Source organism: Hermetia illucens, chromosome 3, assembly GCF_905115235.1.
Source record: "Hermetia illucens chromosome 3, iHerIll2.2.curated.20191125, whole genome shotgun sequence".
Lineage (NCBI taxonomy): Eukaryota > Metazoa > Arthropoda > Insecta > Diptera > Stratiomyidae > Hermetia > Hermetia illucens.
Window position 1 is genome coordinate 57,458,732 of NC_051851.1, and position 25,827 is coordinate 57,484,558.

The following is a 25,827-nucleotide window of genomic DNA, read 5'->3' on the forward strand; positions in this document are numbered from 1 at the left end:
TTTGGAAGAGGACGGGCATTTGAAAAATTCGCATATGTATGTTTACTAGAAAAAATCGTCCAATTGATCAAACATGACATCTCAATAAATATTAAAATGATCGTTTTCGACTACAAAGGCTAAATTTCAATGAAAGGGATGATGCAGCGATAACCGACACGCTTGTGCCAACTCGATTGCTCCTTCAAAGAAACGAAAAGATTTCTTTTGGATTAGAGACAACCCTATTGTATTTAACTGCAGATATCGATATTTCGGGAGTTTACAATTGTAAGCTTTGAGGAAGGGGGCAATTGTTAGCACTGAGGAAGAGAGTAACTGCCTCCCGAAATATCGATATCTGCAATTAAATACAATAGGGTTGTCCCAACCACAAAACATAACCTCAGTGTTCCTTCAATTATCGGTTATACTATTGCAATAGTGTGTGCAATTTCATTTCTGGTTTGATTTTCTGATAAACTCCTTTGAATTTCATCCAATGATTGTAAAAGCAACGATGTAGGTCATAATATAAGGCACAATATTGGAAAATTTGGTGTAAGTCCTCTCCTTATTAACAATGTTATAGAAGATCACCGTCTGTTTCTTGTCAATTTACTGCATCTTAAGACATCAAAGAATGACAGTATTACATTTAAGTGAATATTCTGACATGTATCACCATAAAGTACATTAAAAGGTTCTTGACAGATAGAAATGTTTTTTGGCATGCACCCAAAATTAATAAGAAAACCACTTTATTCCTGAATCGCCTATCTTCCGGTTTCCAACTTGTTTTAAAATCAGTGAACAAATTGATAGATATCACGAATCGAAATTAGGGATAAACAATTGAGCACTGAAAACTCTTAAGGAAAATAGGTGTATTTCGTTGGAAATCAATGCATGTTTCCTAATTACAGTAATTCCCTAATTGACAAGAAAAAGAAATTCGTGCGATTTCCACGGATATGTACACGTTAAAACATAACTAACAAATACGTGAATTATTCTTTGCTTGGCTTCGCACGGTTGAACCAAATCATTTAAGATTTTTGAAAGACATTCATTACAAACGTCTAAACTTTGTGTGTCCATATCAATCACGCACGACGAGAGCAGGCTTCAATTTATTCAATTACTGATTGAGCGCAAGTAAAGGTCCAAGTTTCAGAATAATTGCTTGTTTCATAATGACCGCGTGCGTAACTAATTCAAGACTTATTCCATTTTGTGAATTAGATTCTATGATTATTTCTCCGTATAGCATTGCACTCAACCAATTATTACTAATATCGTGGAGACAACTATGCGTAACGTATTTTGTCCCTGCAATATCCGCTAACCGGCTCCCAACCACTGATCTCTACTTCAACTGGGAAACGCCAACTTTTAGCATAAAAACATATTTCGAACCTTTAACAGGTCTGTTATGTAAAAGGCACAAGATCATGGAAAACTTAACTCTTATTTTTATTTAAACGTTCAAACATTCAGAATGATTGATTGTGATCTCGAGTAATGAACGGACGCATCATAAGCTTCACCGCATGATTTGCCGTATATTCTCCGTGTGAAGGTACCAAAGATGAATGGAACGGATGAAAAATTTGAACAATTTATTAAAAAAAATAGAGAGCTGTATTTTTTCATTGTAAGTTTAATCTAAGCTGTAATTAAGTTTTGGCAATGGGCGTAGTTAAAAAAAATACGACCGAAAAAGTGAAACTGACATAATTTATTTGATTCAGTGCGCAAGATTGTGAGTCGAAGTTGGCAAGATCAAAGATACAAGGTGAAGATCTCGTTTGGTTGGATATAACAGTGAAAAGGTTTAGTGGTTTTAACTTAAGGGATTCGGTACTTTCCAATGTTAGCAAAATTTTATATGCTGCCTATTGTGTCTTTTGGCTAATTCTTCCTTCTCTAGGTGCTCTTTGACTTGAGCATGCACCAGTCGTTTTGTCTGGCCAATGTATATTTTGGGGCAGCTATGACATTTCATCCGGTATATCCCGCTTTTTTGTTTGTCTTGCTTCCGGCCCTTCTCTGTGGGTAACCGGTTCTTGAGCGTATATTCCCTGCTGGAGCCCACTAGCTCGATGTCATATTTTGACAAGTTCGTCCACATCTGGTTAAAAATTCTTTAGAATAATTGATACCTACCCTATATGATTTCCATTTACTTTTTTCTTATTTGTATAAGGTCATACGGAAGGTAACGCTTCAAATCTCACTGGTAGCAGTGGGATTTGTAGCGTGAGTTGACGTCGGATACCAGTCGACTCAGCTGTGAATGAATACCTGAGTCAAATCAGGGTAATAATCTCGGGCGAGCGCAATGATGACCACATTACCTCCTGCAGTGTACTGTAGTGTGCCATTACGGTTTTAAATGAAGTGTTCTAACACACTTCAAAGTCCTGATCCAATATGGGTTGTTGCGCCAACGATTATTATTATTATAAGGTAGTGTAATTTTTTGTTGGTAGTTTTGATTGTTTTTTCTTTATTATTTGGTCTATCATTCGGGGGGGCAACAAAAAACGGACTCAACCGTGGGATTGCATAACCCACTGGTGAAGGTAGCAAATTGCTACCAAAATGTACAATACATTTGGAACCATAAACCGCGTACAGACTTAAAAGGAATAATTTTGGTTTTTCCAACCAACTTATTTGGAAAATCTCACCAACCCACTTGAGTGGAACTTCTGTCATATTGGGATTGCAGCTTATGTGGCAGCATTGATCTTCAATGAAGGTTCTTTGCTATACTAACCTTCATGCAAAGCCTGAGAATCAGTAGTGGACTAAACGCCCATGAATGGGCATGATAAGGTAGAATTCGTCGTATTCAGGAGCATAAAGGTGCTACAAACATCATGGATGATAGCAACATACTTTATGGACCAAGCATCAATTATTCAGTGTGAACTAAGCTGATGAAACTCAGTTATGAACGTTCCATTCCAACTTTTTTTGGTGTTTTTCCCACAACTCACGTTTTTAAAGTTGGTGCCCCTCATAACTCTAAAATGACTGTACCGATTTTGAACCGATTTGAAATTTTGAACACAATTTCTGTACGAAATTTACAAGGTAACGCTTTTCAAATATAATATGTTAATATTTTCTGTTATATTTGATATTTTTCACTCCAAAGTAAAAACTGAAATATCGAGAAATACTCCTAGCGTCACCTGGGGCAAGCGAGCATCTAATGAAAGGACGTTGATTTGTTGATTTCGAATGATCCAGCATCAAATTATGAGGGGCATGGCAATCCTACTTTTTTCGGAGACCCTTCAAAAATCACAAAATTAGGCCTGTTTTTGCATAAATTAATGTTACAATTCCCCATTCAACCTACAGTTTAAAGAGAATGATAGAATACTCTACATTATATTTCTAAACTTTGGTTTGAGTTGTCGGTGTACCGCTTCCAGTTGAATTTTCTATCAAGGTATGTTGTCAGGTATTTAACGTCACTTCTTTGGAGCATAGCCATGTTATTGACTTACTTTAGGATAATATATTTTTTGCATAGTGGGGCTTCAGCCTCCACATCTGAACCCCGATTTCTACTTTTTTCAGATACCAGTTCAGTAGTAAGAAGCTAGTTTTGGGTGTGTGTTCGAGCTTAAAATTACGATCAGCAAAGGTATTGCGGTTGTTAGCCGATAATTCGGTGCATAGATAAATATTGGACCCAACATCTTTCTCCGAGGAACTCCTGGTTCTATCTTATTGTTCAGTTAGTTGGTATTTTACCTTGAATCTGCGTTTCGCTAAATATGACATAGTTTATGGTTACAAGCCGTTACGACCCGTATGTAAAATCTTGTAGAATATTTGTGTCACATCTAGGAAGATTGCTTTGCAATATTTTTTTCTGTTTCTGATACAAAATGGTGAACATATTAGAATATGTTGTGCTGCTTTCTAATATGAAGTTATGATCATGTTTCACGTTGCTTCCTTCTAGGATTAGCAATAGTTTCTGGAGTAGAACTCTTTCAAATACTTTCGACGGGGTGGAAAGACGACTTGCCCGGCTGTACGGTTTCGTTTGAGTGAACAAATTCTTCTTCTAGATGAGCTGCGTTGTTCTTATTACTTTCGGGCCAATTTTCTATCATGCATTACTGGAGGCATTTTACAATAACAGAATAATCCCAACCCCATTGACGTCGATTCTAAAAAATATTTGCGTTTAAATTTTTGGCTATATATAGCCCCTATCCTAATTCGAACACACTCGAAAAGCTTTGTCTTCTCGACACGTTCAACTAAATTACATCTTTTACTGAAGATATATCCTTATCGTAAAAGATCGGTGTACACCTGTATAACATCTAAAGTTTGCTTAATTTTTGATATGTAAACTTTTTACCGAACTCTGTTGAGGCAAGATATTGTATTAGACATTTTGTGTAGAAGGCGGTATCAAGACAGCATCACCATATTCTATTGCCGGCTCAAAGGATCACCATGGATTGACCAGGCACGGTTTATCACAACCCATGCTCAGAAAATGTTTGACCAAAACGATCAATTATAATATGTGCTTTCCTTTGTTGGCTTATGAGAAAAATTGGTTGTAAACTCCGGATATCACATTGATGCTTATTTTGTGGTGTCTTTCTAGTTAATTTGTCCTTGGCTTTTCGCGCTCGGGACCATCGTTAGATGATTATTCACATTCTTCCGATTATTCACATTCTTCCGCGATTTATATTACTTTACTTGCGATTGGATAAACTTAATGGTTTGGGATAATTTTGGTCCTGTATGTAAAGGAAAATTACTTTAAGTTACCTTATATCTCCGGCATTTATTTCAACAAGCTTCCCCGATATTTCAAAATGAAATGAATTTCCAATGGGGTCGTAGGCTGCTACCTATTGGAAAGTTCTCCGAAAAAGGGGCAAACAACTTTCTTTGTACTTTTATCTATAAATAACCCATTCCTTTCTTGACAGATTAACAAGAAAATAAGAGATAGACTCATCGGGGTCAAAAATAGGAGCGGAAAAAAATGTTTTTTGTTGTGTTCATGTGGTTTAGAACCTGCATGGCAGTGCATGAAAAATGTTCGTAAAAAATTGTTGGTGTTCTTATTGCATTGAAACCAAACTGAGGGTTGTATATTTTAATTCTGAAATAAGGAAACCTTTCGCGCATCTTTTGCACTGATCAGTATTTTTCGTTTGATAGCCGCGTATGGTTGTGTTCGCGAAAAAAGTTTTACAATGTCCACTCAGTTTTAAGATATTACGACGTTGCGTTGTCTATTACGTGCTCGCCGTTTAACAGTTTCTACACTCCCATTAACTCTCATAAATTGCTTCTGAATCTAACCATAAACTGCTTGTAATGGAATTTTATGTTTTTAAGAAAACCATGTACGGTATTTCTGTAGCATCCATTATTATATAAAGTGTTAAAAACTCTCAATCTGAAGTTCGTAGCCCCTTAACTCGTAAGCCCAAAACCACAGTAGCGAAACTCATCAAGTACCTACTCTGAAAAACCCAGTGGTCGCGTCGTATTGACTTTCGTTTTGAGTTATTGTTTCATGTGAAGGATTTCAAAACTCATTTGTATCTTAATGACAGAGCGTAATTGCAAAAGGTAAAAAATCTGATATACATAGATTGTGGGCCGAAAAGTACCTTACCTGGAAATTACAAGTTATCATTAGTCTACATGTCTCTGATTTAGCAAAGATCTTAGGTAAAAATGAATGAGCAGCACATTGTTGACCTCGCCACCAACATAATTTTGTGCGTAATTAACTCACAAAAGTTATGGTTGCAATTCGACAATTGTTTTAGGAACAATTCGTTGAAAAGGTTCACCGAAGGAGTGTTTCGAAGGTAACTTTGTTAGGTAAGATCATTAGCTTTGTTGTTTCCAGTTCAATCAGAGATATTGCAAAAGATTTGTGTACGCAGTTATCTGGAAACAAGCGTCATGAACTTGATTGGTCCCCAGCGTTTGTTGAAAATTTTATTGTGTTTTAGTTGATTGGGACAAATTAATTCGTCTTTCTGAAGAAGAAAAGCAGTTATTTAATTTCGGCACAGTCCCCCCCTAATATTTCAGTTGATGAATGATCAGCAATGATTGATTAGGCTATGGTTAAAAAACCCCTTTTAAACATTCAAATTTCAGGAGGGACCGTGAACGATGAAACGTAGGCGTGGCTGACGCGCTGTGCTCCATTTGAGGGTATAGGTATATACATATATGAGCCAAATTCAGTGAAATCTAAATGCTATTTCTTATGGAAAATAGAAATCTGGCTGCATTTCTTAAGGGTTCATATTTTTCAAAGCTGTTGTATCTGACTGCTTATAGCTGTAGAGAAAACACATATGACTACCACTATATAAGGAAGATGTTCAGCAAATCTTCTATACACGAACTAGCAGTTCATGCAGTCTTCTATATGTTTTCGGTCTTTAGTGTGGAAAATCAATTTTCATTTCCTTTGTGGATAATTACGAATCGGTTATCGATTCTTCTGAATGCGAATGGATCGCATCTAACATTATGTCGGGAAACTCTATATATAGTACTTCTGCTCTTGTTGCCGCTCTTCCTTAGTTGTTATTATTGCACTTTCTACGCTACCAACGTATCAATCTTCTCGCGAACGGTTGCCATGAGGTCATTGTTTTAGCTGAAACAGAAACAACTACAACTTTTCGAAGACGAAAGAACGGTCGATTCAAATTCACCATCGTCCATCCTATAGCCACGGAATGGAAACGGCAATTTGGTAAGTAGAATGTACGAACATGTACATATGCACACATAAGCTGGTACTTTCAGGCAGGAAGGCTCATATCAAGAAGTGGTTGAGGTGAAATTGAAGTCTCGGAAGAGTTATTAGCAAAGATAGAGAGATTGGCGTAAAGATGCGATAAATGGGAGTACTGTAGAATTTTAATAATTTCGATGGAGTTTATGTGAAAATTTTCCAGTAGAAACGTGTTTTTCCCATCGGTATTAGGAATAATGGCTTTAAATTATTGCAATAAATATATACTTATATCAGTGTAATTTATGTTTAATTCATAGTTCTTCATATTAGTTTGCTTTTCATATAAAGCAAAGTAAATACAGAGATCGGTGCGTTGCAGGAACCTCTATCAATCTATTTTGAATCTCTTGTTTGAGGAAGGTACAGTTTCAAAGTACACTTGATACCCTAAAAAATATACACCCATATATACCGAAATGATTATTTTTAGTTAATAAGTCCGTGAAAGTTTTCTGTAAGGTCGACCGATAAGTATGTTGTAATTCTGAGATCCGTTTCTTAATCTCCGGAAGCACTATCTTCTAATATCTGAAACTAATTGGATTATATTTAGTAAAACGGTTGGGGTTTCAAAAGTTATCCATGGATAATAGGGAATAATAAGGGTCTAAGCACGAAACCCTGCGGGGGGTGTGATTAACAAGAATGTTAAGATCACCATATGAGAAAAATTATTCGTTTGGCTTTGGGGTTCCCAAATTTTGTGGAAAAGTCTACTAATCGAGAACTGGAGACCTGGTTTAGTAGCCAGAATATTATTGTGTTGATTTCCCGAAATATTCCATTCTATTTAAGGACAGTAATCATGGTTTTAAATGTGTATTTCAACCCTCTCAACATTTTTTTAAATTGCCAAATTAAATTCAAGCTGTTCAGCAAAAGAGAAAACCTAAGAACCGGCTGCAAATTCTGTTGAAAATCTGGGTTCAGAATGAAAAGTATTATTTGACACGAAAACCTCTACGGGCTTATTAGACTTCAAGAATTATTTCTTCTATTTAAAATTTTTCAAATTTCTAATTAACATTTGATCTTTGTAATGTTCATATCGAATTACGGGACCTCGGCGCAAAACCGGGATTTCTGGGGTTCCTTAGGGGGGGCAGACCTAGACCGGATGCCGGTTGTTGTTGCGTTGATGATGATGATGATGAATGTCCATAGAATTCTGGATGTATAAAATAGACATCCAAGGTTACTATTATCAACCACAATGGTAAAGCAAACCGAAAAATTAAACAAGTTGGAACACCCGAAGCTAGACGTATAAAGGTTTTCTGAGGAATTCCGTATTCCCCTTTTCCCATCCGCGTATACCTATAATTCAAAATATTCCTCGATACGCATATGTATTTCCAAACTGGAACTCCACCGTTCATATGAGTTCACTTAGAGTGCCACAAATTCACATGAAATACACAACTTAACCCTTCTATAACTTTGTTAATAATAGTTGGATTTTTGTCAAAATTTCCAAAATTATGCACTATATTATTACTTATAGGATGGACTTAAGTGGGGTTTTCGGGAAAATTTCTAAAATATGGTAATATGGTATTACTAACTTTATTTAAGGAGATATCGGAATGGGATTTGTGATTTTTCGGTTGGATAGGTTGTGAGGTTCTGGGGATGGGTCCTGTTTTTGGGGCATACATTTTGAGCCTTCACTCCCCTATATTTCAACCAGTATCAAAAATATCATCAGTTTCGAAAAGTACTAACTGAGCCACATTTGATACCCCATACGACCAGATTCTATTAAAAAATAATTTACACCCCCTTTCACATATATGGGGAGCTCCCTCAAACTCAACACAAAATGGCACCCTTTGCATATGTAAAGAGATTCATAGACCACACTTTCTCACCAAATTTAATGACAATTAGTTTAGTCGTTTCCAAGTAAATCGGGTCTAGACATCGACTTGATTCTAATAAGCGAAATTAGTTATTTAGTTAATCTTTTGCTTCGACGGTAAAGTAAGTATTATTTATGTGGGCTATGCCCTATCCGTGAGTTGGCATATTATCGCGGAACACCTCTACAGCTTAATATTTAAATTTCATGATGATGTGGTGAGCTCATGTGGCCACCTTTACATGGTTTGGTGTGCACTCCGTATAGAGCCATTGTGTTGGAACTGTTAAGGCAGTTGCTTTTTGGTCCATTATCCACAGGGATTTACTAGAATGCAGTGATAAATCTAACTATCAGGAGACGACTAAAGATTCCCTCGATCTAACGCAGTGGATAAGTCTCCCTCATAGTGACTCTAACACCTTAGCGTGGGTAATGCCAAAGACGCGCCTTACCAGGTTTCATCCCAAAGGTATCCGGCGAAAACCAGGCGATTTGCTACTCCCCGAAAATAACCATTGATAATATCCTGTCAATCTCCGAACAGAGGAGCTAGATATGTCTTAAGTGCTCAGTTTCAAAAGACGAGAAGATGTTAATGGCAGCATGGAACCTTATTTGCTGGTTGGACGTGTTGATTTTCGTCAATGGCATTTTCCACTAAATTAGACGAAGATGCAAATAAATCAGATGTCGGTCCCGTTCATACAAAATGAGCACCAAGATACAAGTTTTGTGTTAAAGACGGGATGAGGATTATAGACTTGTGCTATTAGGAAACATGATGGCAGTTGAAACAGGCGTGCGGTGGAGTGGTTTATTCCCTCAGTAGTGCTGAGATCAATCTTCACTTGTTCCCCACCGCCTACGATGATTTTATTTACGAAATCCGCAGACAAACAGCTAACGGTGGCTAAAGTGTTGATTAGACTTGAGACCTTGTGCTACGCTGTGTTACATTCGCGTGTGGGTGAATGACATGACATAGTCTCCATTAGGAATATGGTGTTTTAGGCAACTGGTAAGAGAAGCCGTCGAAGCGTTTCAATGAGCCCAATGGTTGGGCCCAACATATTGTTGGGCAATTTCCCACAATTCGTCAAAATTTTCTGTCCAGCTCGAGTCAACGACGTGTCAAGTCCCAGATGCTCAGGTTTGACAATTGGTTGCTGTACGAGTTCGCAACGCTGCTCGCAGGGAACACTATATTAAACCATGGCCATAATTTAGCACAGACATTATCACACTATCACAGCCTGCATTCGTGCTGTGCCACAAGATCCACGCTACTTTGAAACAAGATCTGGCGCACAGTCTTAAAAGTTCCACCGGGATGGTTTTTGGCTGGCAAACGAACATCTTTTCCAAAAATCTGGCCGTTCGAACACGGAATTGAAGTAAGATGGCAGAATGAAATTTGGGCGGAGATAACACCAGCGCACCATTATAAGGAACATCCACGTCGTGGAGCAGAGCGGGATGGTAATTGTCTCCCTTTAATCTTGTTGAAAATGGCAGTTCCAATAGGAATGCCCGCTTAACTTTCTTGGCTCATCACTGTGAGATGGAGTAAATCGGGGTGGTAATTGTTTTCGCGTTAATTCTAGCGAAAATGGCAGTTTCAATACCGCTCCGCTTAACATTCTTGGCCATTGTGTCAATGGCGACGACTTCAGCCTCTCAACTTATTGTGACGTGCCCTGCAAACCGTCGGTTTGGTATGACTCCTGAGTGTGAATCGTAGGGTGATGTCGCCTTCTTCAATTTAGGTTATCTATCCTCCGCGAAGCTTCTTTAACAACTCGGACAGATTTCTACTCTTCCGCAATAGCTGGGCATATTCACTAGGCAGACTGTGTCAGCAGAGCAGTGTCTACTGGGTTTTATCTTCTATTTGTTATCGCTGCACACGTTAGTGGAATTTCAGGAAATAAAGGTGGACTAGGTAGCACTTCCTGATAGCCGTTGCGTTCTGTTCGCTGAAAACGAGACTACTGTTAGACAGTGTACTAAAATCAGTCCGGTAGGCATATGGTAAACTGCGATGGGAGAAGGATAAGTCCGGTAGATATACAACAATATTCATGCAAAACGATAAGTGCAATGCAACAATTGATATTATTAATTTTTTCGGTAATTTTTGCGATAGACGCAAACTTACAGGACGTTTTCCTACAATTCCATGTTGGGTCACTCCGTATGTGTCGATCAACCCAGTATTTAAGTGACATGATACTTCATACCCAAAATTTATGTTAAGTGCAATCACACATGTTTGCATTAAGAACAGAAATGGCACCACCTCCGTATTTCATAGATAATTTACCCGCATCGACCTCGTCGATCAACCTATTTAAGGCCACCATTTAAAATATAGGTAGGGAAAGCTTGAGAGAGAGAGGCAATCGTCTACGCGACGTGGAGTCTCAGGACGAACAAACAAATAGTAAACATCTTTGGGAACACTATTAAAATCTCCACTGCACAGCGTGGAATGAATCCGGGAGGTTTAAAGGGAAAAGGTCTGCGAATTTTGCTAGCGAAACTGACTATCTACCATACATTCGCTATTGGTGAATCTAAACGATGGCCGCTATTTTAGTAGTGAATAATAGGGTTCATTTGGATTGATAGAGAGCCAAAAAGGCAAAATTATGCCATATTTGGAAATTAACGAATATTGAGAAGTGCTAGCCAGAATTGTGAATGTAGAATGTGCGTTAATTATTTAAGCTCCTAGTCTACCCCGCACAGAAGCGGAAACTTCACTGATAATGGAAGCTACGAAATGTTACCTGAGTTTAAAAATAGCGGCTTAACCGCTCGTGGAGCGGCAAACGACGGAGGGAGGATCCATGGTAGATTATATGCACACTCAGTGGAATCCATTTAACTGGAGATTCCCACCATTTAAGTATAATTGAGGTCTTGAAATGACAAGGTGGAGGAGGACACTTTTATCGTCATCGCACAGTGATAATGTTCTGAATTTGATTTGATTATTTTAATCAAAGAATCCAAAATAGTCCATTTAAAGGAGGTCGATCTAGACGTCCTTGGTGAGTGCTGTATGCAACTTTCCAATGTATCTAGTACCGATTGGTAGTCCAATGGCTGAGAATAGCATATTAGTGAGAAATTCAAGGTGATTACGCGCAAAGGTGTCTAGTTGGCTTGTTCCAATAGTATGGACTCTAAGCCTATATACGAGGAGATACAGGAGTTCATCAAGGTTTAGTTGAGGGCAGAGCCAACTTAATAAGCTAAATTTCATGAACAAATAGAGATAGAAGTTGGGATAATATTTTATTATCGTCTTAAGCATATTTGGCGTTATTTTAATAGATCTGAGGGAGTAATAGTTACATGTATTCGAAAGCTAAGAACACGTACAGAATAGCATAGATTGATATCATAAACTAAACTTTCTGTGTTGTATAATATTAAGAACCGAATATGCGTCTACACAGTTTCAAAAAAACTACGAAAGTTATCGGGTTTTTCCTGGCCATTTCTTACCATGAATTTGGTGAAGTGGAGTTTGCAGTCACTGACATCGATATTCCACCAGTTCCACCAGTAAAACATTTCATGGTATACACGAAAATATTCCTATTAAGGTCAACTTCTGACACCAAGGCTTGTTTGAGTGTGAAACTCACCTGAGAGTTTAATTAAACATGCTCTACATTTATATTCGACAGAAACTCCACTTCCGGCCTATCATTGAGTCATTTCTCCAAAAGTATCCGCTAAAAGAATTCTATTCGTAATTACTTCTACTTCATCTTCGCCGCAATATGACTGCTCACACACAAAAAGTGCTTTCAGATGTTAAACTAATTTTGGCATTCCGGATGGATTCCTCAAGTAAATCCGAATGATACTTTATTCCAACGCTCTTGAAAAAGAAAGCTTGTTATATCAATTTATACGTCGTGTGTGCACACGATATAATGCTCTATAGAATGGACCCAGAAAAGTTAAAAGATCTTAAAACACATTTCGTTCATTTAGAATATTTTTTTTGTGGCTTTTGAATATTCCCAGTGGAAACTGTGCTTATGGTGGAATATCGAAGAGGAGACCATATCATAACGGTCTTTCGTCTCCATCAGCATAAGATGATTGTTCATCTTGCCCAGCCACAACAGCTTTAACCTCTTTTGGCTTACATTCCTCTATTAACATTATCTTAAATAGTTTTTGTTGGTTTTCAGATGTACTTATGCTTGGCAGAATGGATACATATACAGTACATCTTGAAATTGTGTACTAAGTTTAGGAATGATCTGAGAGACAAAGTTGTGTTCAGAGTTGATATGTTAGTTCCTTGGTAACTTCAAGGAGATGAAGCCTGATGAACTTAATAATTTGTTACAGAAATCCTGTTGCGATATAATACCATTCACTACGCTTAATTTAACTCACCACTCGGAAGAATAAAACATTTGCTCGGAGGTATGACTAACTCATATAGGACTGTGGGAAAGTTTGAAGGGTCTTTGTGAATATGGACGGGATTTTACTATCATCCCTGTTACATATACGTGAATTGCTAAAGTCATCCGTGGCATTTTTTCGTGAAAGCAGGAAAATGTTCTACCAGATCAATATCGACCTGGGAAGTTTTCTTCAGCACAAAAAAAGATTCTCGAAGATGTTTGAAACCATATTCTAAGATTATTTGACTCGTGTTCCATCCGAAAAGACAGTTGAATCGTGATCTCAGCGAACGATAAATTTTTCTGTTTGAAAACTCTCATATTGAGACCATGCACGAGGGTCTGACATATCGACTTCCACATACATATACCCATTACTAAAGATTCCGGAGCTCTCGGGGTCCGACACCAAAAAAGTAAGTTGGCTGAGTTTGAATGATCTTTCACGGGAAATATCTTCAGCATGTGTACGTACTTCTGCGACGACTACCTCTTCTTGTTCAGATCTTCTTGGATCGTTCCAATGTCAAGCTTGACTTATTTTATTCTAGCACTTGTTTTTATGCATAGTCAAATAGAGGACCCATATTATCCACTTCAGCGTTGCTGCCTTCCAAAGATCACTACTTGTATATGAAATCGCGTAGTCATGACTTTGACAAGAAAAATTTTCATATGACTGAGTGAGTCGATCGGACAATGAATGAGCATTGAATGGGCCATAACTAAGTGATGAAAAGTACAATGGCCTAATATTTTGCCTCTTTAGGTGTAATCAACATCATCAGAAGCAATGGACATGGACAGATCGTGTTTCTGTGGAACTGATGCTAGAACTGGAGATTTTCCTTTCAGATGGCATGATATTTTGGACATTTACGTTTCGTATGTGAGTTACCAGTTTAATTCAATGTTAGTGATGGTAACCCAAGAACTGTGAATTCTGCTCTCCTTGAAAAAAGCTCAAATTTTAGGGTATTGTGTTGATAAGTGTGTAACCCCCATAACCATTGTTACTGTCTTTGAATAATATCATATATCTCTTCACCTGCATCCACAATGAGTCGCTCTAGTTTAGTCTTCCCCTTTCAGTTTACCTTCGCTACCCATAAGAAGTTGCCAACCCCTTTTGGAAATCCGCAATAAAAAGCTTGGAAACTTTAAATGGTAACTCTTGCTGTACTCCAAAGTGCCTCTTCTAGTTCAATTCACATCGAAGAAGATCCCAAGACGTCCGATCAAATCTACCGATCAACAATCTGATCGCGGTGATTAGCTTTGGAGCGCGGATCTTTTTCCTATGATGCATCTGATTTACAATCCGGACATTTTTATTGTTCGTTACGATAGATTTATATATATGTATACACACAACAGCATTGTAATCCCTTAGCCGTATCTAAATCTGAATCCTCTAAATTCAAGACTGACTAATTGGATAGCAACTTTTCGGTTTGTTATCTGATATGACTTGGCTTGTTTCGTGACTACTTTTAGATACGGAACAACCAAAATATTTTGGAGGTGTCTAAAGATACAATAGCAGGTATAATGTAGGAGAGAAGCCATTTGAGGGGGTTGAATGATCAGCTCGGGTGATATGGTCATCTGATCTGCCTGGTTAAAGTGTTGAAGGTATTACTTTTAAATTTATTTCGACTGTTGTAGTTTTCAATGACATTTAATGGCAACTTCGGAATTTTTTGTTGGTATGGGATAAAATACAATAAATTGGTTCACAAGAGAACAACAGGTAAAACATCCTTTTGGGATTAGATTGGGGCTCGGAATTGAAATTCGGAACTAAATCAAATGTGGAACGACATTTTTTAATAGAAATCTCCTGCCTAAGAAATATATTTTCAGAGCGGATTAAAAGCTTTTTAACTTTTTTAAAGTAAACGTTTTCGGGCTTTCACTGAAACATTATGTTGCCCAGTTGGTTAAACGTCATGGTCTCATTGCAATAAATTCGAATCCCAGTCCGTTATGGATATTCATATTGGTGCTATAGGCTAACTTCTTATAAAGCGAACGACGTAACAACTGTCCGTGTGTCCTATACTTTATGAAGGAATGAGTAGGAGACATAGTAGCTCCCAGCTTATTTGATACAGTGACTTTTTTTCATGTTATATCACTGTTATATCGAAGCTAGCAGACTTATATATAAATTTTAAATGCAGATGTGTAGGAGCATATTCAATAAGCGAGTTTCAAGTAAGCGGAATCCCTAACAATGTTGTTCGCTGCATACAAGGCAGATATTCTAGTTAGTCTGCCAAATTTCAGCTCACAACTTATTCGATGCAGTCTCCTTCAGTTTCAGACAGCATTCGTTTGTCACACATAAGAGCTATCTTTTGGTTTGCGAGTTTTTTGTTGTGTTTGGATCAGTGTTGGATATTCCAACATCACATTTTTTGAGTGATTTTGGAAAACTGAGTGCAATTATTTTTTTCTAGGTGTAGTCGTATACTTTTGTCACACAATTGAACAACGTTAAAAGGAAGAAAAGGAAATTGTCTGTAAAACTACTGAGTAACGGTTCAGCGCATAATTGAGGGCTTTGTACATCGACCGATTGTAAAATAAGGGTAGACAATTTTTTTAGCGAGTCAAACGAACGATGCATTATTCGAAAAATCAAAGCAAACCCCAAGCTATCTGCCTCGTAGTTGGTTACTGAGGATCATGATGAACTGGGAAAGTCATGCAGTGATGAAACAGTTCGACATTTGCTGGTTTAAACCATAATTTAAATGCCTGAGTAGTTCGAAAGAAGTCTTTTACATGACAACAATAAACTCGTAACGCCGACTTGCCTTTACCAGGAAGCAAATAAGTAAGGATTGTACGTTTTCTGCTGACGAGTCAAAATTTAGCATTTTCGGCCGCGATGGAATTTCTAATGTCTGCCGCAAAGAAAAAACGACCGAAACAAAGAGAACCTCAAAACAACTATGATGTATGAGGGGTGGCCACATAATAGTTTGGACTTGCTTGTCCCCAGCTGGAGTGGGTAGCTTAGTTTTTATTGAAGGTATAATGAACAAAATGGAGAACCTCAATAGATTAAAGAAAAAGTATTTCAAAGTGCCGAAAAACTAGGCATGCAGGTAGACTTCCTCTTCTATCAAGTTAATGCTTTCAAGCGCAAGTCAGGATTTGTGCAAACTTGACTGATTTGGAACTGGCCGCACTTAATTCTACCAACGACGCAGTTCCCTGATATAAATGTTATCAAAAATGGGCAATTTTGGAGAACAACCTAAGGAAGTATAACGTTTCGAATAAGGAAGACCTCAAACAAACCTTGCTGCAGAAGATCTTAAGGTTACAAAAATATTGCGTATCAACCATGGGTTGATTGTAAAGAAAGTTTACATAAAGAGCACTTTGCTAATTAAAACAAAACCGTGACCATGATCTTTTCATTGTTGCAAAATTTCGTGGTGCTGGGATTAACTTAAGAGGGGTTCTGCAGACAATTAATTTGAATTAAATTATAGTAATATACTATTATTAACTTGATTTGAAGGGTTAACCGGTATGGAAGGTATTTCGGAGCGTAGCCACCATATAGTGGCAGCCTCTGGATTTTTTTTCAGATTTTTTGGTTGGGCAGTTTCTGAGAATGGCCCCGTTAAATAAATGATCACTTTCAACTCCCCGGAAAGACCTTTCATTTGATACCCCATATGACTATATTTGGTGGAAAAAAATTTACACCCTCCCTTTGCATGTATGGGGACCTCCCCTTAAATTCGATCTATCAGGATGTATGCGTGAGCGTTTATAGTTCCCACCTTTCCACTCAATTTGGTGCCAATCGCTACTACAGTCTTCGCGAAAAATGCGTGTGACGGACAGACAGACAACAGCAAACCGATGTTTGCAGCTGATGTTCACTTCTTCATACCCACTTACTTTCATGTAGTTTGAGACCATTTCGATATTGACTTTGGTTCTTGGGTGGGGATCATAGCTCTGGTTTTCAGCCTTTTTACAGCCAGGAAACTCTTTGTATTTTTTTAACGTTTATTGTTTCTATTTTTATTCTATATTTAGGAGATCTGGAAATATTAGGAGCAATTTACACTCCTCCTTAATTGAAAGCGGCTCTTTAGGCAATATTCAACGTACTTTACAAAAGGTATTCCCATGTTCCGTGTATCCATATCCGGATAGCTGTCGTACGGAAGGTCTTCGTTCACTTAGCTGTGAATGAGTACCTGAGTCAAATCAGGGCAATAATCTTGGGTGAGCGCAATGCTGATCACATTGTCTCCGATAGTATATTGTAGTGTACCGTTACGGGCTTGAATGAAGTGCTTTAACACACTTCAAGGCCCGGATCTCCAATTGGATTATTATGCCAACGGTCATTATTATTATTATTTTCACGTTGCATACCGAGAATTTCGGGAAATTAACAAAAGACGATATTTCAGCGGCATTTGAAGAACAAATTTTGAAATGATCCTGACGACCAGTACCGATTTCAGTCTCGGTTCAGGACCATGTTTTGAACTTGGATTCATCGGTTTGACCCAAAAACCAAGCAACAAATGATTTTTGAGGCATCATCGAACTCTGGAAACAAGGTGATTGACAGTGAATTATCTAGATTGAAAAAGAGCTACTATAATCGCCCCTTACTACACAGGCCAGATAATAAGGTTACAGGGCTTACAATTACACGATTGATTATCCACATCTGCCCTCGACATCCACTACTACCCTTGCCCTAAAGAACTGGTTCGAGGCGGAAGTTTGAGGATGACAGTAGTAGAATGGCTGCTGTAAAAAAGGTGTTTGATCCACAAGGCAAAATATTCTTTTAACCTCTATTTAAGCTTTAGAAAATAAATAGACCAAATTTATCGATCTCTTGGGCCAGCCATATGACGCCTTTCAAAGTTGAAGGTGGTTTTTCAGTGGATCCTTGAAATAAATAGGATGTGGAAACCTTTTTTGATATCTGTTATATATGACCATATTATATATCTGTGCGCATTGTCCACTTCGCAATAAGAAGCAGGAACTTGGTTCCCATTCTCCAGGATTAATAGTATAGTCATAAGGTCATATTGCGTAAACTTGATTTACCGTGATGTTTTCTAGTCATACACTCTTGTAAACAGGATCCTATTTGTGCCACTAATGACTGCACGGAAGATTAAATTAAATTCCAATTTATAGCATAACCAGCCGCACCCTGACCATCGGTATGGCTGGCTGGTATCTGAATAATATCGGTGGATAATAGCAGCTCAATAATCCCTGTGATTTTGGAAAAAAGGTAGCTATCAATTTCATACATACAGCCCTCTGTGCATTGACGCCCACCAGTATGAAGTTCGTGTAGCCAAATTGGACAAGGACAATTTGTGCATTCGAACGACGTCGTATTTGATTATGCTGTGAACACAAACCTGCTCGATATTCGGAACATTCAATTTGATTGCTGCTACACCGGAAACCTTTATTTTGTAAGCAGGAATAGATTTAATTATTTAAGAGCAACAGCACACAAAAGGATAGAAATACCAATTACGTATTGGGAAAACAAATATATTTTGCTACGTTTGAAACTAAGAAGAGAGGCATAGCTAAAAGATCCAGCCAGGTTGGAACACCGACATAATCACGTAACCAGGGAATGAAAGCAGGTATTGAGCTCTTCAAAGGAAACCTGGAAAATGCCCGCAGTACGCACATTATGAGAAGTAATGTGAAAGATTATGTCGGGTAATTACAGACTTTGAAACGAACACACTTATTGAGCAGGATTGAGGTTGTTGTAATTAGAGGAGATTGAGAGTGCGAAGCCAACATGGCTGGTGTGCATGGGGAAAGTTCCTTTTCAATTGAATGCCCACAATTGTGGAATGAATATTAAATTAAATAGTAATATTCCAGGATATTGCCAACGGATGGCTGTTAAGGAGGGCTGGATTGAGGTAAAACCGGAAGAGACGCGCGGCATAACACCACATAGTGGGGAAGTTCTGTTTGAATTCTTTGTCTAGATCCAAAATTTTTTGATCAAGGTCCATGGCTTGGTGATTTTCTTTCGAAATTTATATGAAACCTGTAATACTACTCTTTTTTAAGGCTTTCAAATCAATTCAAGATTAACACTGTCAAAAAAATGGAACAAACAGGAATAGCGCAAAACGCAAATCTAAAGAGAACTATTTTGCTGTATCATTTTTTCGTTTTGGAACTTTTAAAAAGTCTCAGTTTTCTAAGATTTCAAGATAAGTAACTCATGAATGTTTCAATTCTGCACATACGGCAAAGCGTAATTTCCACTTTTAGATGTTTGGTAGAAATTCGGTGGAATCCGGTTCTCTCTCTGAAGCACTGTGTACTAATTGAAATTTTCATCTTTTCAATTTGGATGGTATATTAGTAAAGCTCATATTCATTGGTGTTACCCTCAAGCACCTGCCAAAGTGCTACTTTTACTTCAAATTGGGAGGGCTTTCCATAGACCTAAAGTTGGATCTACACAGTCTATCCATAAATACTCCCCGGAGCATGGCACAACGAGAAATTATAGCCTCCATACGCCATGGTGGTAACAGTATTGAGAACACTTTTGATGCTCCCCATATACATTTATAACTTTGCGAGCCGTAGCAATCGACACGATGGAGTGGAATAAGTATCACATTCGCGTAACTATTGCTGGTTTGTTGACGTTGGGGCAGAGCGTCGCAGACATACATAGTACAATAAGCAGAATGATCGGCTATATTATCACTCATCATATGAAGCCAAAGACAGAGTTCCACGGGTCCAACGAGGTCGCCATCCTACGTCTGCGATAGTTTGGTGAGGACTCTCTTGGAAAGATGTCACTCTTAGTCATTGCTGCACTTCTGGAGTCAAAATTGCCGCTAAAATTTACGAAGAAACTATTCTCGAACGAGTAGTCAAGCCACTCAATGATACTCTCTTCATTGGTGAACACTGGTTCTTCATACAAGATTCAGCGCCGGCGCATAAGCCGAAACGTTGTCAGCAATGGCTAACGGATAATGATCCAGCATTTATCCGTGCTGAAGCCTAGACGTCTGGAACGATAGAAGCCCCGACGGAATCTTCTGGACTACGAACTATGGGACATTTTGGGGCGAAATCCATGCCAAATACGCTATCCAAATCTTGAGTCGCACGAACGAAGTATCGTCGCAGAAGCTGCAAAAATATCGTTAGAGACTGTGCGTGCGTTTATCGCTAAATCGTCCGAGGGTTTACGGCTCTGAATGATTTATAGCTCATTCGAATTGTATTTTCTTCCTTATTGGAAAAATAGAAAACAAACATTTTGCGTTCGATGTTTTGCTCATGAGGTATGGCGTTTTGAAGTACTGACAGTATTTATGGTTAGACTGTGTGTGATCATTAAAGTCCAGCCTCCCCCGCAAACTTGCTGAAACTACATGAGCTATGTGATGCGCTTTCGAGGAACGTAATCGGCAAAATTCATTTTTGTTTTAAAGGGCAACTCACGGTGGCTAGCCAGGAAAGCAGTTTTGCAACATCCATTAGCGTAGTCCTTCATGTATCCTGTTTATTCGATGGTTATTTTTAACTGTTTCATTTTGAATGACTCACTTAGCTTATCCCCTTATCTGGGCAAAGTGATAGGAGCATCTACTGGTATTTGGATCAACAATCTTGTTTATACCATTAATTTTAAAAAAAAAATATTTGGGAGCTACCAAGCTCGCTGGTGCAGTTCACTGTATGTACAAGGTAATGCTTGGTTATCTGCAGCATATGGGCAAACTTCTGTCGGCACAAGTTAATCCTTTATTTTTTGGTTCCTCAATTTTTCAATTGCCTTGCAGGACATACAAGTCCAGTACAGTTGATCAGGATCGCATCAGCTGCAGTAAAAGCTCCTGTCTCAGGATTCGTCGATACTTAAAAGGTAAATGATTCTGCTTGGGCGGGTTAGTTCCGAATCAAGTAGTTCCGGTCTAGAACATCGCTACGAATACCAGTGAGGTAATATGAGGTAGTCGCCTCTGCTCTGGATGAAAAAGCAAACGAACTCCACTTAAGAGGTAAATATTCAGTGGTTTCGCATGGAGAAAGCGATCAAGGGAGATTTCGCATTGTCAGCAAGAACTGTCCTCACATTACAGAGATTTAGCAGTTTAGAAGTTCAATCTTATACGAATCACGATATAATAACTTTTGTTGTATCAAAATAGATTTTAGATTTGGTATGAAATTTTGAAATTTTACGTTAAACCTGAACCCGATTGAGAACAAATAAACATGTAACCTTGTTTCAGGAAACAATCTCAAAACGGAGTAATAAATGTAAGAATAATTCATTTTTCCAGTTTTCGGTCTAACATCATTGTATCTAACCTTAACCCTCCACGATCTTGAAGCAACATTTCAATTCAGCGTTTAAATGAATTTAACGCCATCGAGCAGTTTCCAGATTCACATGTAAATCACATTTTTATGACATAATGCGCTATGACAGAATTTCTCACCGTTCCCATTTTTATATGTGCCTACCACCGTCATTGTAGAACTGCATAGTCTTGTCTGCAATTCCCATAGCCGTCACCGACATGTTACTCGCTAACCTGGCTGACTACTCGGATCGAAAGCGTACCGCTAGAAAGAATGTTATTCTATTATATTTCTTCATATTCCAAAGCAACCTGTCACTGATCCATGAACCCGTCAGCAATTCTCGTAAATTAATGCAGCAATAAAATGCTAACGAGGTAGAAGGATTCATTCGATAAATCCATACATGATTAATTTACAGCATTTAGTTAGTCGCCGATTATGTGACGTTCGCACAGAGCAATTTAATCGGAATTGGGGAAAGAGAAAGAAGGTTGACAGAGAGTATCGGAAACCTAAATCTCGGACTATCGAGAAACTTGGAGAGTTATTTCTACCGTTAAATCTTCCGTGGTTTATTCAATTGGACCATGAGCTCATTTTTCAGATACGAAAAACAAAATCCATGAATATAAAGTATGGGTACCACAGCTCTGATATCGATTCTCAAAGTCTCTAGCTAGACCCTGATACATAGCTTTCCAGAGACAACAAGTGTTTGGAAACATAATGTTATTATACATTCCATCGCTTCGCGAGATATAGTAGTTTATGGAGGCGGTTGATAGCCGTAATAATCAGAAAATATATTCACATAACAATTAGTGGTATACTTCGAGTAACAAATCTATCGGAAACTACAAAAGGAAAGCCTGTAGACATGGGTAGAACTCGTTAAAATATTGAGATAATTTGAAATGCCTGGAAAGTAGTTCAATAAATCACCTATCACCACGCCTAACATGTTGATTTACTTGAAAATAAACTCACTTTTGTCTTTATCAATTAATGAAAAAAAGTTACCGCTGGTAAGCGGAATAAACAGGAAAGGATTAGGAGCTTTAGTTTACTTGTTCGGTTGCAAATGAAGGAGGACTTTTGGGAATAAATTTACAAGTGAAAGCGAATCCTCCATTAAAAGGAGAAGATTGGTTCAAAGAGTGGGGTAGATAATTTGAAAGAGATCTTTACTCGACCGCAAATGGTTTTATTTTTTTAAAAGAAGCTCGTTCACCAGTTTACCAGTTTATAATAAAAAAACTGAACGGCGGACTTAATGAAATTGTTCTGAAGACGGAGCACACTAATTACACACGCTATTCCGCACCACTAGGCGCTGTACATATTTACCAGCAGCACTGAACTCTTCCTTGCCTCCAATGGGACTCTATGTCGTCATTACTATGATTCTTCCATTCTTACGATTTCACGCTATTGTATAATGACTGGATGGTTGCAGTAGAGCATGAGAATGTCACCTTACTCGAATAACAAACATCCACATATTGTCGCCATGACCAGCAAGAAAGTACTATAGATATCATAAAAAAAAACCAGTTGTGGTCATATCAACCTCCCAACCTGGAAGCCAACTGGCTCAAGAGCAGCCAATATTACTGTCTAGTTAATTGTCCAGCTTGGCCGGTCAATTCGTAGAGTCTTGGTGGCCAATATGTTGACATCTCTCTTTGTGTTCATAAGAATATCAATGGAACCACATGCACCATATTGTGCCCCGTTGAAAGTGGTCCCCTCATTGGGAAGACCGAGATGACTTGTCGTCTTCTTGGTGTTTGTATTCATACAATTCACTAGCGTCGTTCTGCTCAGCTGATTCGCGATAATGAATTTATGTAATCAGTTTGCCACGCTTTGACCATGTTATTGTGTTAGGAAGAGAAGGATGTTATCAAGCAAGCGACACCCCCGCATTTCGGAAGCAAGATATCAAATTTTCAGTTTTTTGCTGAAAATTATCAGCATAGCCCGTGCCATTGAAATTTCTAATGTACATTTATTTTACAATTAAATTCAGTGCGTATCTCTGTAGTATGTTGGTATTTACTGAGCTATCAATTCAAACCAGTTGTTTTTAGTTTCAGTTCAGAGATGTCTTTAAATAATATTTCTTTTTGAATAATATGCAAATAATTCAACTTACCGTCCATCGAAAGGTAAATGGCAATACTATTGAACCTATTTCTGGATCGCTCAGCACGAAACTGGATCCGCCCAGTATATCCGTACTAGCATTTCCAAACGAACATCCAGTTAAGATGCCTTGTTCCGCTGGCATCGAACTTTGATATTCTTTTAAACACAGCCTAAACGCGGTTGAACATGGCGGACAACCTGAAAAAAAGAGGAATTATTTATATTTTGAAATTCTACCAGTAGCGCAAATTTAAAATCTAGAAAAATCATTGCTGAACAAATAATAAATTGTTTTCAAGGCTAAATGTAACTCATTGCACTAACCCCGAGATAGCATATGAGATCCTACCGGTTCAATAGACGCAAATGTCAGATGATGAAAGCAATAGACGCAAGAGTTGCAGGAATCAGCGGGCAGTATTGTTACCAATCATTTGCTTTATAGTTCGTTCACTGTAAATTCAGATAATTCGGAATCATACCACCAAAATTTCTAGTGGCGAACCCGAGTTAACCAAGAAACGCTCAATTAAACCAGGGAAAACCAATTTCCAAGAAATTATTACGTTCTTAGATTTTCCAAAGTTGTGAATGTTCTATCGCTACAGGCCATTATGTCTACTGTCGAAAGTCTCGGGTTTGTGAGGCAGCAAAAGTAAAACACTCAGAGAGAAACCAGTATATGAGGAATAAAATTCATTATTCGGTATTTTAAAAATAAAAGTTGTCTTGTTTTGTTCATCACTCAGAGCGGTTTCTGAAAGTCAGTGACAGTAAGATTATTCAGAAAAGCCCTTCGAAATAATATTGACTATTCTGCCCGGTCTATATTTCACTATATACTGGCAGTTGCAACATAAAATGCATATTCTTAGCTTAACTTTGTGACCACTGTATGCAGTCGGACTACAGTGAATGAGGAAGGTTACTGGTAGTTTGTGTCATAAAACAGGGTATTGTCCGACTAGTTCCAAACGTAAGGGGGGATGAAGTAACAACTCAACCCAGTTGAAAACCATTGCTACGAAACTAGAAAAACAACCTCGAGCAGGATACCTTCAACGGCAAAAATTTTAGTAACGGAAAATGGTTTATTACTTTGAACCTTGGAAAATAGGTTACTTAAATGCAATCGGAGTTTTGTGAGAATTCTTCAAGGAAGGTTCGAGTACAACATTGTTTATTCTGACTTTCCAAGAAACAATGCTGATGCCTTATTACTTTAGCTAGTGATCCAAATATGGCATCCGCAAATAGACCGGCCAACAACAAATGGTTGCATTTTAAATCAAATGGTTCATGAATTGGTTGGAAAATGGGTATGAATACATACAGCATAACTACTACTACATACGACACTACTCTGCAGCGTTGACTGCGATTTTGATCAATTCTCAGTAAGGACCATCTGGAGGCGCTTTAATGCCGCCTAACTAAAAATTATCACGTGAAATGGATGAGGCCTCAAAAGTTTGAACTAAGTAAACTGAAAAAACATAGGGAAGTGGCAGAATATTTCAAAAAGTTATCCAACTATTTCGACAGCAAATCGCAGTGAAAGTGGATATCGAACAAACGTGGAGGAAACTTAAACACACAATAAACTGGTCTCGAAACCAAACCTATTCATTATGGCTGGTTTGGCAAAGAATGATGCAATTAATAAAAAGGTCATGCTCATCACAAATATAAACGAGAATCTTGTGTATAATGAGGTTAGACGGACTGCAAACCGAATACTTAACAAAAAGCATTGAAAATACAACGAATTGTATACCCTCTAATGAAGGATTTTGAACAAAGATTCTCACTCACTGAGAATTAAATAAGGCTCCGAGGATCGATGGTACTCTAACTGAATTGCTGAAGAATGAGGGGAATTGATTGGCTACTGAAGGAAATTCAGCAGCTTATTTTAAAAAATTAGATGAAAGGAAACTTCCCTATCCTACGGCCAGCGCATGAGCGTAATCTGTCCAATAATAAACCTGACTTCGGCAGCTACAAAAATGACCCAAGCTACCCATAATTAGCGAACACGGTTTTCAAAAAAGACGATCTACGATCGACCATATTTTTACAGTGAAATGTAGAATAGATATATATCAGCCTTTTTTGTTTTTCCAAGTGAAGTCCTAGAACACATCTAACATCAT

General features: G+C 38.0%; 1 protein-coding gene and 1 long non-coding RNA gene across 2 annotated transcripts in view; one reads left to right on the forward strand and one right to left on the reverse strand.

Moving 5' to 3' along the window:
- The window catches only part of LOC119652452 (protein serrate), a 168,388-nt gene that overhangs the window by 91,433 nt on the left and 51,128 nt on the right, over window positions 1-25,827 (reverse strand). Inside the window, exon 3 of the mRNA XM_038056597.1 lies at window positions 23,679-23,869. Within this exon, the coding sequence (XP_037912525.1) occupies window positions 23,679-23,869 (191 nt within the window). The remainder of the gene's footprint in view (window positions 1-23,678; window positions 23,870-25,827) is intronic.
- Window positions 5,880-7,056, forward strand: LOC119652453. The gene is made up of 2 exons (XR_005249546.1): window positions 5,880-6,772; window positions 6,826-7,056. It is a non-coding gene; the product is annotated as an uncharacterized LOC119652453 (long non-coding RNA).